This window comes from Pezoporus flaviventris, unplaced genomic scaffold, assembly GCF_033815535.1.
Source record: "Pezoporus flaviventris isolate CSIRO_AGI_PZ_B2104156 unplaced genomic scaffold, CSIRO_AGI_Pfla_v1 ptg000213l, whole genome shotgun sequence".
NCBI classification, from domain to species: Eukaryota; Metazoa; Chordata; class Aves; order Psittaciformes; family Psittacidae; genus Pezoporus; species Pezoporus flaviventris.
This window is the reverse complement of record NW_026892761.1, coordinates 3,454,564-3,470,046: the sequence shown is the minus strand read 5'-3', so window position 1 is coordinate 3,470,046 and position 15,483 is coordinate 3,454,564. Positions and strand designations below refer to the sequence as shown.

The following is a 15,483-nucleotide window of genomic DNA, read 5'->3' as shown; positions in this document are numbered from 1 at the left end:
CCGGGGGGAGCTGCTGAGCTGGTGCTCCTCATTTAACAAAGAAAACCATGGGCTTTCTCCAGGCCAAACAAGATCCACACATGGATGGACCTGGGTAGGGATTTAATCAATGCAGGTTTGTGCATGGGGTCCCCCTTGGTCACCACCCTTTGTCCAGCCACTGGCACCAGTACATGGGATCTGGGGGTCCATTCTCCTTCCATGAAATCCCAGGGGAGAGCATGGTCCTGACCACAGTGAGTGCTGCAAGGAGGGCATCTCCTTCCCAGCACAGGTCTGCTCCAGTACAGGGCTGGGAGTGGGGGGGCACTGAACGTGCTGCTCCATCAGCAGGGACCTGGCTGCTCCAGGCATCACCCGCATGGCTCTTCCTTGCCTGGCTTCTCCTGGGGCACCAAGTGAGGATTCCCAGGGTGTTCTACTCAATGAGTCCTTATGGGTTCCCCACTGCCTGGCCCAGCAGGGCAGGAGGAGCTGCTCTCCCAGCACGGGTGGGATGCTGAGGTCCCCAAGCCCTCTCCTTCGCTCTGCAGTGTCTGTGTCACTTCTCATCCTGCCCTGCTGTTAGGTCTCCTCGGAGGCAGCGTTGTGGGAAGCGGAGCTGTTCTCTGATTCCTTCGTGCTCCCCGCTGAGCACTGCTCCACTTTGACTTTCTTTCTTCCCCTCATTGGCTTCTTAGCTCCTGTAAAAGCAAGACGACTGCAGGAGTTACCCACAGAGAGATGGATTTACATGTATGAGCACAGCGTGGCCTCAGCCCAGAATAGGGGCTGCACAGGGGGAAGCAAAGCTCAGCAAAGGAAAGGTGAAGAGAAACCCCTCTCACACGTGAGATGCCTGTGGGAGGCTGCTGTGAGCCTGGATGCAGAAACAACATGGGAAGACGAAATAGGAGGAGAACTGACCTGGTGCAAGGGGGTATCTGAGAGGGTACCTGGACCAGTGGGATGCGTTCCTTGGATTTCTCCCCCTCCCAGTGTGGTACACGGCAGATACCACATGCTGAGAGAGGGATTATGCCTCTCCGTGACCCCATTCCTGCCACAACTGCATCCAGCCCTCACTCGGGACATCCTTGGACACAGTCCCAGGAGTCGGATGGTGCTGTCCTGGGGAGCAAAGGACAGCTTCCTCCCCCGTGCTCCCAGTGGCTGGCTTTGTAGAGCACATCCTCTTCTCACCCAGCTCTCACCCAGCGGTGATGCTCCCTGAGCGAACAGGCACCTCTAAAGGCCAGGCACAGAGCAAGGGGCAGCACTTGCCTGTTAAACAAGCTCCCTTCGTGCTTACACAACAGCCCCCTCTGCGTTTATAACTGGGTCAACACTTCCCTGTCTTTACCCATGGTCCAGAGGGGGTTATGGTGGGGTGTTTCTGACAGGGCACTTCTCAAACCTCAGCATTCACACTGTCTTATCCTTGCCCTTACCAGGAGCAGCGCTGTGCTTATTCACCTGTAGGAAACACGGGTACGACGCATTCCTCTGTCAGCAGGGAAACCTCCCTGGCTGCACTGGAAGATCAACAGCGCTGGCAGAAACCTTTCTCTGAATGTCAATATCTCACCCCTGGGAATGTGGCCTTCTCCAGTCACCACCTCCCTGACCAGCTGAGCAAACACGATGGACTTAGCCCTGTTAGCTTAGGTGCTCAGGAGGGCTCTCCTGGCCTCCCTGACCAGGTTTCCTTGGCTAACCATTAGCAGGGGCTCCACTGGATGGAGACACAACCGTGGCCAAAGCACATCACTACTGCAGGGAAGGTGAGGGCATTGTAGCCCTGAGCTGCTGCCATAAGGAATTCCTCCTGCCCACCTTTTGTCCAGGGATCATGTCCTCTTTTTCTCTTCTTCTGCAGAGTGTAAGCTTTGTCTTTGGTGCAAAAATACTTCCCATCAGCCTGGGCTTCTTGTGGGACATCATCTTCATATGGGGCAGCCACCTACATCAATGAGAAGAGCAGTCAGCCTATAAACTACCCTGGCTTTCATAGGGAGCTGATGGCCTGGCTGCACTGCTGGGGACATTTATGACCATTGCTATGGAGTGGTGACGAATGCTGTTGCTCATAAACCCTCTTGGCTAGCTGGAAAGGGTGGTATCTCTATCCCTCAGCAACAAGTTGGGTAACTGTGTGGGAATGGGGCTTGGCATCTTGTGTAGGAAGAGCCATCACCCTCTGGAGTGAGCTCGGGCAGGGATAACCGGTCTTACACCTCTCGGACCCAACACCCTAAGCTAATGGCTGAGGAGGGCAAACAAACCTCGCTGTCCGTCGTGTCTGGCTCATCAGATTCCTGCTTCCCAGACTCAGCATCGTTCTCATCTAAGGAAACACAACAGGAAGGGGGTTTGGCTGGCAGGAGGCCCCACAAGCTCAGGAGCAGATGCAGACCCATTGAGGCAGCAGATTCAGCAATAAACTGTGTTGCAAAGCAGAGGCACCACCAGCTGCATGGCTTGAAATGAATATTTACGGCAGATCCAACAGGACTCTGCTGGGGAAACAGCTCCCGATAAAGCCACATCCATAGGACTTTGCTACCTTAAGGCCATAAGTGCTGCCCCAAAGCCCATGGCTATGTGCAGGTTGGGAAGCTGAAGGGTATTGAGAACCCCAGACTGCACCTTCCCACTGGAGACCAGGGTGAGGAGAAGCGTGTCTGGGTAAAGAGTCCGAATGGACAGCCCAGTGCTGGCCTGCGGCTGTCAGCAGGGGTGGTGTGCAGAGGAGCAGAGGGAGGAAAGGCAGGGGAGCTGCTCCCCTGCCCAGCACAAGGGCTTCGCCACGGGCTGCTCAACCCTTGCTGCCGGCATCACCCTGCCTGCACCCGCAGCACCACGACTGCACTGGCCATGGAGGGCAGGAAGGGCTGGGGACGGAGCTGGGCCCCCTTCCCAGGGGCATTCCAGGGCCTCAGGACTTGTTGCTGCTTACACCCAGGTCTAGCTGTGGTGGGATTGTTGGGAGAGCATCCTCCCTTGCTGCCCCTGCCCAGGCGGGAGGGCCGACCCTGCTGCTTTCAAGCCCCCATAGAGCCCCTTCTCCCATCCTCCCTTTATCCTTGGGAGGGTTAAGGTTCTCTAGAAAGTGCAGAAGTGTTTGTGTATGGTTTCCTGGGCATTGTGTCAACCTTAAGGTGAGAACTGAAGAAAGCCCTGTATTCCCACACCCAGAATGTAATCAGCTGAGATTCTTCTGCTATGATGCTATCTCCTGAGCATGTAAATCACAGAGGACTCCCTGCTCCAGTGTTCCCAAACCACCCCGACACGCCCAGACCAACTAATCCAGGCGAGCTCAACTTTCTGGCCCAGCCAGTAAGGCTGGAATGGAGCAGCTCTGGGCAGACGTGCTTCCTGCTCCGCTCCCCATGGCTGCTGCCTGCCTCCCACCCGCCCTGGGCAAACCTGGCACCCACATCCTGCAGTGGTCAGGCAGGGAGAAGGTGTAATGTGTCCCCAGACTGAGGGCACTGCTGGTTTGGGGAATGGAAAGGGCTCTTACGGAGGATGGAGCTGGGACAAGGAGGAGAGCATCCTGTCCTTCCTGCTGCAGGTATCAGCATCCCTCGCTCCATGCTCAACCCTACAACCTGTGCCAGCACAGGGCATGCTTTGAAGCAAGTTGGAACACACAGGGGTGGTTTGTCCAGCACTAGTCCTGCAAACCTCTTCATTTTCCCCTTCTCTGGGGTGACTCCTGAGCTTCTGCTTCCCTGAGAGGGGTGGGTAATGCTGGGGCAGCAATGTCGTCCTGTCATGGATCACTGTGGAGCGGGTTTTGCCGGTGGGTTGATGTTAAACTGATGTCTTCAGCTGCTGGAGAGCTCCGTGCCACCCAGCAGCTGAGTGCAGGATGGTCTGCAGGGTGTGCAAGGGCACCCCACGGGTGGTTCCTGGCCTGTGCTGGGCAGAGACATTGGGCTCTCTCCAGAACAGCCAGGTTATTTTCTCCCTATAGGTGCTAAGCCTGAATCTTGGGCATCCGCAGAGTTGAAAATTGAGCCCTTAAGGATGAAGATGTGAAACCTGAAGTTCCCCTGATGGCCCAAAAGCACTGGGAACCAGGAGCACCGGGTTCCATCGAAGGGTGTCCCATGCTGGTCAGTCACTGCTTCGGTCCATGGGGGTTGTGGGTGTGTGCAGAGCCCAGCGCAGAGCTCGGGGCTGTGAGATACCATCACCCAAATGTTCCTGCTTTCTCAAATGTCACGTTTGCCTCGGGCTTTTTACCTGCTTCTCCCTTCTGTGCGCTGACATCCAGCCTCACCCCGGCCTCTGCAGGGGCCTCTGGGTCGCTCGGTGTGGAGTTGTTTGTCGGATGTGCCCGGGAGACTGTGAGCTGTAGGATACAGGGAGCACAAATGCTGTTTTCACCAGGCAGGAGCAAAGGGCCATCCCCAGCCCCTATGTGGTGACAGTGACAGCCGTGGGGATGAGCATGGTAGAGGTGTTTCTATGCACTGGTGGTGCCCAGCACACCTCCTGCACCAACCTGTGGGACAGGGCACAGGCAATGCCTGTCCTTGGAACCGGATGGAAACCCCACTGGCATGGGAGGGGAGGTGGGAATGGGAGCCAGGGCTGGGTAGCTGAGGCTTTGCCATGTGCGAATACATCCCTGTGGCTTCACACATGCAGCAAAGCCATCCTCCCATGGGACATTAATGGTCATAACAGTGCCAGCACCAGTGCTGGGCATCCTGGGCAGGGGAAGGGGCCACGGTTGATGTCAACATGAGCTGTACTCACCACAGCTGCATCCTCCTCCTCCTCCTCCTCCTCACCAGCACCAGGCAGTGCCTGGGTGGCACTGGGCCAGCGGTAGGGGGGGAAGCACAAGACATCCCGCTCTGCCCCATGTCTCCCATGGGGACCACGGGCTGCCGGCACTGCGGGGCTGTCCCCGGGGCTCCGCGGCTCCCGGCGGTGGTGCCAGCCCCTTCCCCTGCCTCGGCCAGAGTCTGACAGGTCCAGCGGCGCGTCTGCACCATCATCCCTTGCTGCCTTCGCCTTCCCTCGGAGCTCGGAGCTGTCCCGGCTCAGCCAAAGCTCCTTCTCTTCCTTCCCATCTGCAGCATCCTCCAGGAAGGACCTCTCCTCCTTGCACCCTGGTGCGGTGCTCGGCCATGGGGAGAGGGGCCTCTCCTCCGGGGGGAGCTTTGCGTCTCCATCTCCCCGCGGGCCTGGCTGGCACTGCTGCATGAGGAGATGCTGCAGCCGGTCCCTGTGCCTGAAGAGCTGCAGCTTCTCCTCCAGGTGCTGGTCCCTCACATACACCATGGCGGCCGGGAGCTTCAGCAAGGCTGCGTGGTCCTCCCAGCCGTCGCGTGGCCGCGTCCTGCCATCAGCATCTTTGGCTCTGAGCAAGTGGCTGGAGAAGCTGCTGCCGTCCCGGTCGGCAGGGGCATAGTCGCTTGCCAGCCCCAGCTGGTGCAGGGAAAGGTGCTTGTGGAGCAGGCAGAGCTGCTCTCTCCGGGTGATCAGTTTGAGGTTTTCATAGGATGGAACAGCCTTGGGCGAGTCCGGTTTAGCTGCTGACAAATAACTGCGAGAAGCAGGAAGAAAATAACCACATTAATCAGAGAATTTCCATGCAACTTCCCAGCTCCCGCAGGTGATGTGCGTGGTCTCTCCTGCTCTTTCTGTGCCCTGCTGCCTGTTACAGCAGCAGGCCTTGTGCTTGCCTTTGGGTGCTGTGCTAGGGAGGAGGGTTCTGGTGGCTGTGGGGCTTGGGCAGTTGGCAGCAGGAAGGCATCACCATCCCACCATCCGGCAGTGTTCTCCTGCCTCTGGACCACAGCAGCTTCAGGCAGGGAACTGGGCGAGTGGAGGACGCAGTGACCACTCACATCAGCACTGCTGCTGCAAAGTCACTTCTCAATCCATCTCTTCCAGCCAGAAGCATCCTAAGAGCCCTCCATTGGGCTTTCTCAGTGCCTTGGTGGACCTGAAGACCTCTAGGACAGAGGAACAGCCCACCCTGCCCTAACCCACTCAATGGCAGGTTTTACAGCCATGCCAAGAAGGTCATTATTGTGCATGAACCTGCCCTGCAAACCCAGTCCCTGCTATTGCTGCTTATTTGGCAGCTTCCGTGTGTGTGAGCTTTTCCTGGGAATGCTCGGCAGATCTGATCCCACTCTGGGAAACACACAGTCTCCAGGTGAACTCCCTGGCTTTGCTCAGCCCTCTCTGCTTCTGAAATCAATGGAGTGGATAAGCCTGGGGAAGTGCTGAGCCCTGCAGAAAAGCCCATTAGAATAGATAAGGAAGGATTGCTGCCTCCAGTGAGGCAAGTCCTCTCCTCCCCCTGGAAGTGAGGGCACCTGGTTCCCTTTATGGGTCTCTCTGACCAAGCTGGAGTAGCGAGAGTCTGATCCCGCTGGGCTGGATTCCAGTCATTTTTTGCTGGTGTAAACTGGGAGACCCCCCCCCCCCCCCCCCTTCTCTAAGGCTGTAGGAGAAGTGTGGAGAAGAAGGTGGGCAGATACAGTGAATAAAGGCCACCTTATGATAGAATCATAGACTGGTTCTGGTTGGAAAGGACCTTAGGATCATCCAGTTCCAGCCCCTGCCATGGGCAGGGATGCCTCACACTAAACCATGTCCTCAAGACCCCATCCAACACGGTATTCCCAGTGAAACTGCTGCAGCAGGCCATGATCAGACCCAACCATGACCCACGAGCAGGCAACTCACGCCTCGAGGCTGGGGCTGTGCTCACGTTCCGTCTTCCTGGCCGGTGGGGACACAGCTGCCCTCGAAGGACTTCTTTCCAGCAGGCAGGATCTGGAGCCGGGTCTCACCAGGGCAATGGTTCCATGCAATTGGTTGGCGATCCTCTGGGATGCCTGTGGCAGAGGGAAGAGTCTGGGTGAGCTGTTCTGCTGGGCACATGGTTAAGGGAAGCCCCACCAAGCTCATTGGTGTGACCAAGACAATCAGCTCCTAAGAGCTCTGCTTGATATGGTCCTGCTCAACAGCTCAACCATGTTTATATTGGTTTTCCCAGGAAGTTTCCCCTTTGGGTTTTCTATCGGGATGCACAGTATTCTGTATCTCCTGGCTGCACTGATTTGTAGGTCTTGTGCCTCCTCTCAAGCCAAACCATGATTCAGTGGCTTAACCAAGATAAGACCCTGCAAATTCCCTGATCCCTAAGTCATTCCACTAGGCTTCACCCATGCAGGCTCCCAGCTTGCACTGATTTGATGAGTGTATTTCCAGTGATGTAGCTGGCTGTGAAGCCAGGACATCACCTTCTCCATCTGCTGTCCTGAAAGGCTCAGCACATGTTCTGACTTGACTTTCCCCTGCCCACCTGGAGATGTCACCAACCCTTCCTGCCATCCCTATTAATTATCCTCAGAGCCAGCCTGCAGCCTTACCAAAACCCCTTTCCACCTGCTCTTTCAAGTGTTCTGTGGCCTTCAGGTAAGCGAAGCCTGTGCCAAAACAGAAGCATCTATGTGGGTGTGTATGTAGGCTCGAGTTCCCAGGAGCAGGGCTCCAGGTCCTGCAGCCTCCTCTCCCGGTGCCCAATATCACCGTATCACTCAGCATCCCTCGGCTGACACATACTTTGTGTTTTAAAGGCACGGCAGGCTTGCATCAATGCACAGAATGACAACCACTGCATGCCAGGCCCTTTGAATACACCAATATTCATGATGCTGCAGGTGGGGAGACATCTGCGCAGCTCCTGGGCAGGGCAGCTGTGGTGTGTTTGTCTCAGTACCCACAACTCCCACAGTTTACATGTTCTCCAGGCTTTTCCAACACTCGCAGCGCTCCAGCTTCTTGCTCACCCAGTTGATGGGGAGCTGACTCTGTAACTCAGGATGAGCTACACTGAAATGTGGCTCAGCACAACCTCCCCAGCTCCTTCACTGGGAGCTTTCCTCAGCAAGACATCCGAGAGAGGAACCAGAGCGATGGGGAGAGGACTCAAGGATGCTAGATGTGTTGCCAGGAAGGATTAAGATGTACACACTCACAGCAGGGACAGGAGCCTGTGCCGAACTCCAAATGCTTTGCTTGTGGGTGGCAATGTCTGCAGAGAGGATGTACGTTCGTAGGTGTCCTCCTTGGCTCTGGCCACAGCAAACTGGCTGTTTCACCCCATAAATGCCTCCTGCTCTTTCCCTGTCCCAGCCTCTTCATCCAGTTCTGATGACCACAGGGGAAGGGAAAAGGCCCGAGGACATTGAGCTGCCTCCAACACTCACCACTTCTGCGAGGCTGACTTCCTGCAGGACAGTGCTTGGGGAAGTCCTGCTGCTTGGAGAGCTTCTCTGGCTTCTCTGCCCCGCAGGCTTCTCTGCAAGAAAGACACAAGCACAGTGACGGTCCCCCAGAGCTGCTGTATGTGCTGCATGGTGCTGGCGTGCCCCCGCTTCCCAAGGATGCCACTGGGTGGTACCAGCCATCCCCTGTTGAGGATTTCATGCCAAAATCTCCATCTGGCTCAAGCCAGCACCGGACTGAATGTACCCTCCAGTGTGTGTGTGTGGCAATGGAGCAACATGGGCTCTGCAGGAGATGGGTGGTGGGTGCACACCTGCACAGCACTCACGGTGAGGGCACCCAAGCACTCTAACACAGAGCAGCGTTTCTCCCTTGACCAGCATTCCCCCCACCTCCAGCAGCCATTCTGTCCATCTCAGCTGCCAACAACTTGTTCTTTGCTCTCCAGACCCTTTCCCAGAGCAGCTTTGCACCATGGCTCATTTACTCTGCCCATCCCAGGTCCACCAAGGGCGGCAGGAGCCAGCAGCACCCACCTTCTTCCAGCTCGAGGCCTGGCCCATCGTGGTGGGCTTCTTCTGCTTCCCTGTGAGCTGCTTTCTCGGTGCTGGCATTCCTGCTCACTGGGGACAGCAGGGGCAACGGGGAGCTGGGAGTGGAGCTGCTTTCCCTGGAGGTGACTCCTGGGGGCTTTGCCCTGTCCCTATTAAAAGGAGGAAATGAATGAAGGAGAAGGAGCAGGAGAAGGAAGGTTTGAGAGCCACTGTACTGGGACCTCTGAGTTATAAAGCCCAATGTACAACTATACATATAGATATGTATGTGGATATACCGGCTCCTCAGACTCGCCTCCTTCCATTGCAGGTTATTGCCAGCTCAGCTGCAGTCTGGAGCATGGGACAGAGCCAACATGACAGCTCAAGGTCTGATTTCCCCACTTGGCCGTGGGTAACGTCTCAGGAAGCTGTGACGTTGGGAAAGCCAAAACCCAACTGCGGCTGTTGCAAAAGCTCTATGAGAACCTGTACGTCCCTGGCTGGGCTTTCAGCCTGGGTTCAGCATGGGGATGTGGTGGCTGTCCCCCCTTCACCATATCCAGCTGGTGGGGCTGGTGCTCTTGGTCGCTATAAGGGAGTCATTGAGTCTTGGAGACCCTCACTTATGCCATGGACCACGTCCTGGCTGGACCCTGATGCTGACACATGGGTGCTTGGCTGGAAATCTTCCTATACAGCAGCCCAGGGAATAGAGCAGGAATGCTCAATGCTCAGCAAACCCAGCCCAACCGACAGCTCTGAAACTCCCCGGGCCTTGGGAAGAACTGGGGAGTAAAAGTGAGAATTCCTCTTTAAGTGGATGGTGCTTCTGGTCTCCAAAGAAAACACATTTCTAAACTAATCCCTCGGTGCTAATTCCTTTGGACTTTAAGCCCTGGAGGGAAGAGCTGATTTGTATGTACTGGCCAGCCTGGCAGGTTAGCTGCCTTTCAGCACAGCACTCTGCTGGGATATGAACCTGTTGGTGCAGATCACTTCTCCCTCTTAACCCCATCTCAGCCCCTTCACGTCACTCTTCTTCCCCAGACACAACCTGTTTCCTGCAGACCCTCTCTGGCTGCTGCAGGAGCAGAGCTGGTGCCATGGGAAAGCCATGGAAACCCCGGCTGGGCTCCATGGCCAAGGTGAGTAACCCAGAGCTTTGCTTCCCATGAGACACCCATGGAGGGGTGCCCAGTACCCTTGTTCCCCAAAAACTGAATCCTTGGATGCAGGTGAACAGGAGAGCGAGCCAAGACCATTATGGGTGTTTTGGTATCTACCATCTACAGGACATCATAGGACCCAGATGCTAAAATACCCCCGAGGATGCCACGGTTCGGCCATAGCCCTGCTTGGCTGTGGGGATGCCTCTGTCCTTACCAACACCCCTTGCAGTGAATGAAACCTGGCTGAACACTTACTCCAGGCTCCGGAGCTTCTTCACTTCTTCCTTGAGCGTTTTGTTCTCTTCCCGCAGCCGGTTCGTCTCGTTAGCTGCAGGGACACAAGTTGTGCCTGGATTCAGGCACTGCACGCAGGGAGCCGGTGCTCCTCACAGCTCCGTGGGTGCACAGGGACGAGGGGGAGGAAATGGCACCGGGGTTTGAAGGGATCCCAGGTTTTCTTCCTGCTCTGAAAATACCCCAGGGGCCAAGGGATAAAAGGGAGCATCTTCCTGAGCTGGGTTTGGGTCAGGACTCGGGGTGCTTGCAGCTCAGAGGAGAGCATGACCCAGGTGGGATGGTGGCTGTGGGACAGTGGGATGGACACAGCCAGCACCCTGCCTGTGAGCATCACTGCTGCCTCCCATGAGCAGGTGTTGGTTTAGGGGCCGTGGAGGGGATCAGATGAGGGTCAGAGGGAGCTGTGAGCACCCAGCAACTGGGTGCTGCATCGGTGAGCAGAGTGAGCTGCTACCTTGGGTCACTGCTTGAAAGCATCACTTGGGGAGCAATGGCATAACAGGGCTGCTGGCACCTCTGCGTCCCTTGTAACTGCCTTATAGAATCTCCTTTACCCCCACGACCCACGCTGGGCCAGCTAAATCCCCAAGGAAAAACACACGGAGCCTGAGAGGTCCTGGGAGCTCTGCCAAAGGCTGGGGAGAAGCTCCCTCACGCTTGGTTCCCATCTACCCGCACTGAGCTGCTGCTGTGAGTTCCCTGTCTGTGCCAGTGTTGCTCCTCCAGTATCAAATGCATCTTTTATCCATGAGGCTGACATGGCCTGGCCAGCCTGGGGCTGCTCTTGGCATCAGCATCTCTCATCTTCCTGGGGGTGCAGAGGGCTGCAACCCCCCAGACTCTGCCACTTCATGTGAGTGGCTTTGTCTGCTTGTGGGGGGAACATGGACTGCATCTGCAGTCCTGCTCAGATCTGAGTTTCCAAGCCCCCAGCACTTCCATTCACTTGCTCCCTTGTCCCTATCCCCAAACCCTTCCTGGATGTCCGCTCACCATGGGGGTTTACATGCAGGTATCTGGGAGAGGAAAAACTCAGCCCAAGCCGAGCTTCTGGCAGGGGATGGTACGTACTGAGGATGAAGATGTGCTGCAGGCTCTGGAAATGGGAGGTCTCGTACTCATTCTGCTTCTTTTTGGCCAGCTCCTGGGTGACCATGCATCTGTCGCAGAGACCCGCTCGCAGCCTGGAGGAGAACCCACGGGCAGCAGCTTGTTACCACATGGTTCCCATCAGGAAAATAAGCTCCTGCCCTTCCCATGGAGAAGCATGAACACCCAGAATTGGGGAGAGGGGTTTCATCTGTGCAGCCCAGCCCTGCCTTTTCCTCCCTGACAGATCCAGTCCCACCACCATCAGCTTAGAAAAGCTCCTCTCTATGTGCCCCTCCAGCTCTCCCAGCAGCTGAGTATGAGCAAAAAAGGGGTTCAGGTGCTCCTGGGAAGGCAGCAAACCCAAACTCTTCCCTTAGGGGGGTGCCCTCACTGCCACCAAACAGCACCCTATTGAGAAAGCAATCTTACCTGTTTTCTAACACCTTCACGTTCTCTTTAAGGACCTTCTGTTGTTCCCTTAACTGGTGATTTTTAGCAAACAACTCTTCAATTCTCTGAGCATCGCTGATTGAAGAAACGGAGCACAGAAAAGAGGGTTATTGGATTTCTCCCCCAAATCTGTGCCTTTATCCCCCTGTCAAGGGGAAGGATTTCTGTTCCCAGCCCACTGCGCTGCTCAGTCCGGTGTAGCTGCATTGCTCTTGCTTGTGTGTCAGGAGGAGAAACAAATGTATTGCAGCCCAGATGCCGCCCTGGGACACCCTGGAAGCTTGCTTCATCCCAGCTTATTGCTTCCCAAGAGAGCAAGCATCCATTGGCACAAGCATCACTTGCCGGTGGGAGGGCAAACTGTAGGTGGGCTGGGATTACCCCAAGCCTTGCCTGTGCTGGGGAGTTCTATATGAAAATCACCAAAAAGGTTTAGATTTGGCAAATCCAGAAAGGCAAAACGTGCTCGATGAACCAGGCAGCCTCAGAGGAGTGCCCAGAGGTCTGAAAAGGAAGCAGCAGGACCCCCTCTCCACCCCTGCCCTACTGTGGGTAGAGCAGACACAGCATTGCTCACCGGCACTTCTCGGTCATCAGCTCCGTCAGCTTGCTCTGCAGACCTGGGATAAAGAACAGAGATGTGGGTATTTATTGCCAATTCCCCAGCACTCAGGAACAAAATGCGACGTCAGAACGTCAGGAGCAGGCCAGCTTTGCAGAAACCTCATCAACGCACAAACCTTATTTCGGAGAAGGAACGACCCCTTGCGCGTGTTAAACCGCATCACAGTTTAACGCAGCAGGCAAAGTGGTGCAAAATGTGAGCACATTTTCCATTTCCACTCTTTAAAGAGCCTGCATTTCCCTCCCAGCCCCAAAAAAGTCCGTTGCTGTGGTGTTTCTCCTCCTTTCTCGTTACAGCATGCACTTCCCAGGTGGGCAATACTTTACACCCCTCGGGGCTGCGAAGCATCTTGAAGGATATTTAAACTGAACAAGCTCATCTTTCGCTGATGGATCTGCAGACGTTACATCCTCTCAAACCCATTTCATGCAAAGTAGATGTAAACATGGTTGAAATTGCTCAACAGTTTCCTCTAATTCTCACACGGCTCGAAGTTACACAAGAGAAGGGTGAATTCATAAAGCAGAATCCTCCAAAAGCGCTCTTGTTTTGTTCATAGTATCGATAGTGGGAATTATTCTAATAGGAAAACAATTGGATTTGGCATTCGGTTGCTTACCTTAATGGTTCTTATTTAAATAATGTATAGCCTAAGGAATAACTTGTTCCCTGGAGGAATAAACTATCCAAGCTGACTTTAAGGTTTTCTTTAACAGAACCTTATACTTCTGCTGCTTCTGTCTTATAGATTATTGCATTTTCCACTTTCCCCTTAATCCCTCAGTACCCAAATATGCTGCAATCCACACTGCTTGGAAAAGATACCTGGCAGATGGGCATGTCACTTCTGCAGACCTCCCAGGTCACCTTTATCAGAGACTGTGGATGGCAACAAGAGCAGGAAAGGAGCCAAATCCCTTGTGATTAATGCTTGGAGCAAGTGGGATCCCTGAAGGGACTGATCACCTCCGTGGCTTGCTCTCCAGGAGCACTGGATGAAGGAATGGCCTCTCTCTTCTGCTCCTCCTCATCATCCAAAAAGTTACTGATTTTCTCAGTAAACCCCATTGAAGATACCAACGTGTTATGGAGGGTGTGCTCCTTTGAGGGCCAGGCTGGGACCCTGTGCATCCATCCGTCCATCCATCCATCCATCCATCCATCCATCCATCCATCCATCCATCCATCCATCCCTTTTTCTTTCCCTCTCTCCAGGGTATGCTTGCTGAGCCCTAATTCCCAAAGCTCCCTAACCCACACCCTCTCCTCCTCCATTCAAGTTACATGAAACCAACCAGATCAAGTGGCCCTACAAAGAAATGGACCTTGGCTGGTTTTAGGAAGCCTTCTCGTGTCTCCTTACCTTGGACCTCTTTCTCATGGATTTCCTTGAGCTTATTCAGGAACTCTGCAAAACTCTCCATGGTCATGTTCAGGGCTGTGCCGCACAGTGGGCTGCTTCCAGGGAGAGGATGTCCTTTTGTCCCAAATTAGGCCTAAAACAGAAAGAAAAAGCCCAATAAAAGAGAAGTATCTTGTGCTTGTGGTGTTCTGGAGAGTCTTAGGAACAGGACAAAGCCCGCATACAGAAAGTAAAATCATTCTCTAAACCACAGACAAAGCAGGAAGCTCATCCAGGGGACACATTTTTGTCCACCCTGCCTCATGGCTTGGATAAATGGGAGAACCAAAAGACCAGCTTTTCCAGTTGGGCTTTTCCTCCCTTTTCCCTAAAACCGCTGTTTTTTTTCCTTTATTGGTCAAAAGCACCCCTCAAAATGAGAAGTGGAAAGAAACCCACAACAGCCCCAGTTCAGCAAGACGGGAAAGGCAGGAAGGAAAGTAGTTGTTTTTTTTAAGAATGATTTTAAGAATTTTAAGGTTTTTAAAGGATTTAAAAATTTGAAGAATTTTTAAGAATTTTGCCCTGATTTTTAGATTTTTTTTTCCCTAATCTCAGAAATTTTGAAATTACCAGCAGGGATGAAAAGCGGAAACTTTGGAGCTGAGAAAGCTCATTACATCACTGATGACCTCATTCCTCACCGGGATGCTGATACTGGGATAAACTCTTTCCTTTCCATCAGCCAAACCCCTGGGAGGTCTCAGATCTCCTGAAACAGCCATAGGACCAGGTCCTTCCTGGACCACTGTGGCACTGGGGAGGGGTGTGTGTCCGAGCATCCCTGCAGAGCATCATGGATGGTCCCGTGGCGTGTGGGCAGGAGAGGGTGCAGCATCCCTGCACCCCACTGAGCAGCTCAGAAAAGCCTTGCCCAAACCCAAACCCATGCTGGCAGGAGGGGGACTTCCACATGAGGACGTTCAGCATTGCCACATGGGAGCTTCTCCCCTAGAAGTCACGCTGGGTAACTGAGTCATAGCCCACAGCCCTGGGCCTGGAACACTCAGCCTTCAACCATGCAGAGATGACCAGGAAGAAAACATCCCCTCTGCTGTTTGGGGGTGAAAGGCCAGGCTGGGACCTGCGTTTTACAGCCCCACGGCAGCACGGGGAGGTTTCTGCTGTGCTCCAGCCCTGCTCCCTGCCTGTGCCTTTATCTGCCTGCAGAGCAGAGGTGTGCCGGATCACCTGCATATGCAAGATGTGGGCACGCAGGGCTGGAAGAAGAAACTTTCCCCTAAAGCATCTGATTTTCAAACGAAATGAGGCACGCGCCGGCGAGCAGCAGCAGGAGCTGGGCTTGTGTGCTCCCGGCACGCAGGGACCGGCACAACACAAAGCATCTCGGAGGTGTTTCCTTTGCCTTCTGAGCAAATCCGGTACAAAAGGAGCAGAAATCTCACTCTATGGAGAAAAAGATAAGGAATATTCATTGCTCCCACTTCCCTGGGCATAAACCCCCCTTCTCCAGCACTGGGGGAGCTCTTCCAGTAAGTGAAAGCCACCCGAGGCATGGTGAGGCTTGTTGTGGCTTGTGCAGCTCAGGACCATGAAATGGGATTGGGATCTCTGCTGCTCAGCTCCAAGATCCATAGCAGAGCAAGGGAAGTGATACCCAGTTCTACTCCAAACAGAAATCCAAAGCCTTGACGTTAA

General features: G+C 54.5%; 1 protein-coding gene across 1 annotated transcript; it reads right to left on the bottom strand.

The window, feature by feature from the left end:
• Positions 1-94: 94 nt before the first annotated feature.
• On the bottom strand, positions 95-13,898 carry RBBP8NL (RBBP8 N-terminal like). Its single transcript, XM_061441802.1, has 13 exons — positions 13,786-13,898; positions 12,375-12,417; positions 11,777-11,872; positions 11,327-11,439; positions 10,214-10,286; positions 8,790-8,956; positions 8,235-8,326; positions 6,706-6,857; positions 4,756-5,551; positions 4,237-4,345; positions 2,265-2,326; positions 1,816-1,942; positions 95-683 (listed from the first exon to the last, which is right to left on the bottom strand). The coding sequence occupies exons 1-13, from the start codon at positions 13,850-13,852 to the stop codon at positions 565-567; spliced, it is 2,016 nt and encodes a 671-aa protein (XP_061297786.1). The 5' UTR covers positions 13,853-13,898; the 3' UTR covers positions 95-564.
• Positions 13,899-15,483: the final 1,585 nt, after the last annotated feature.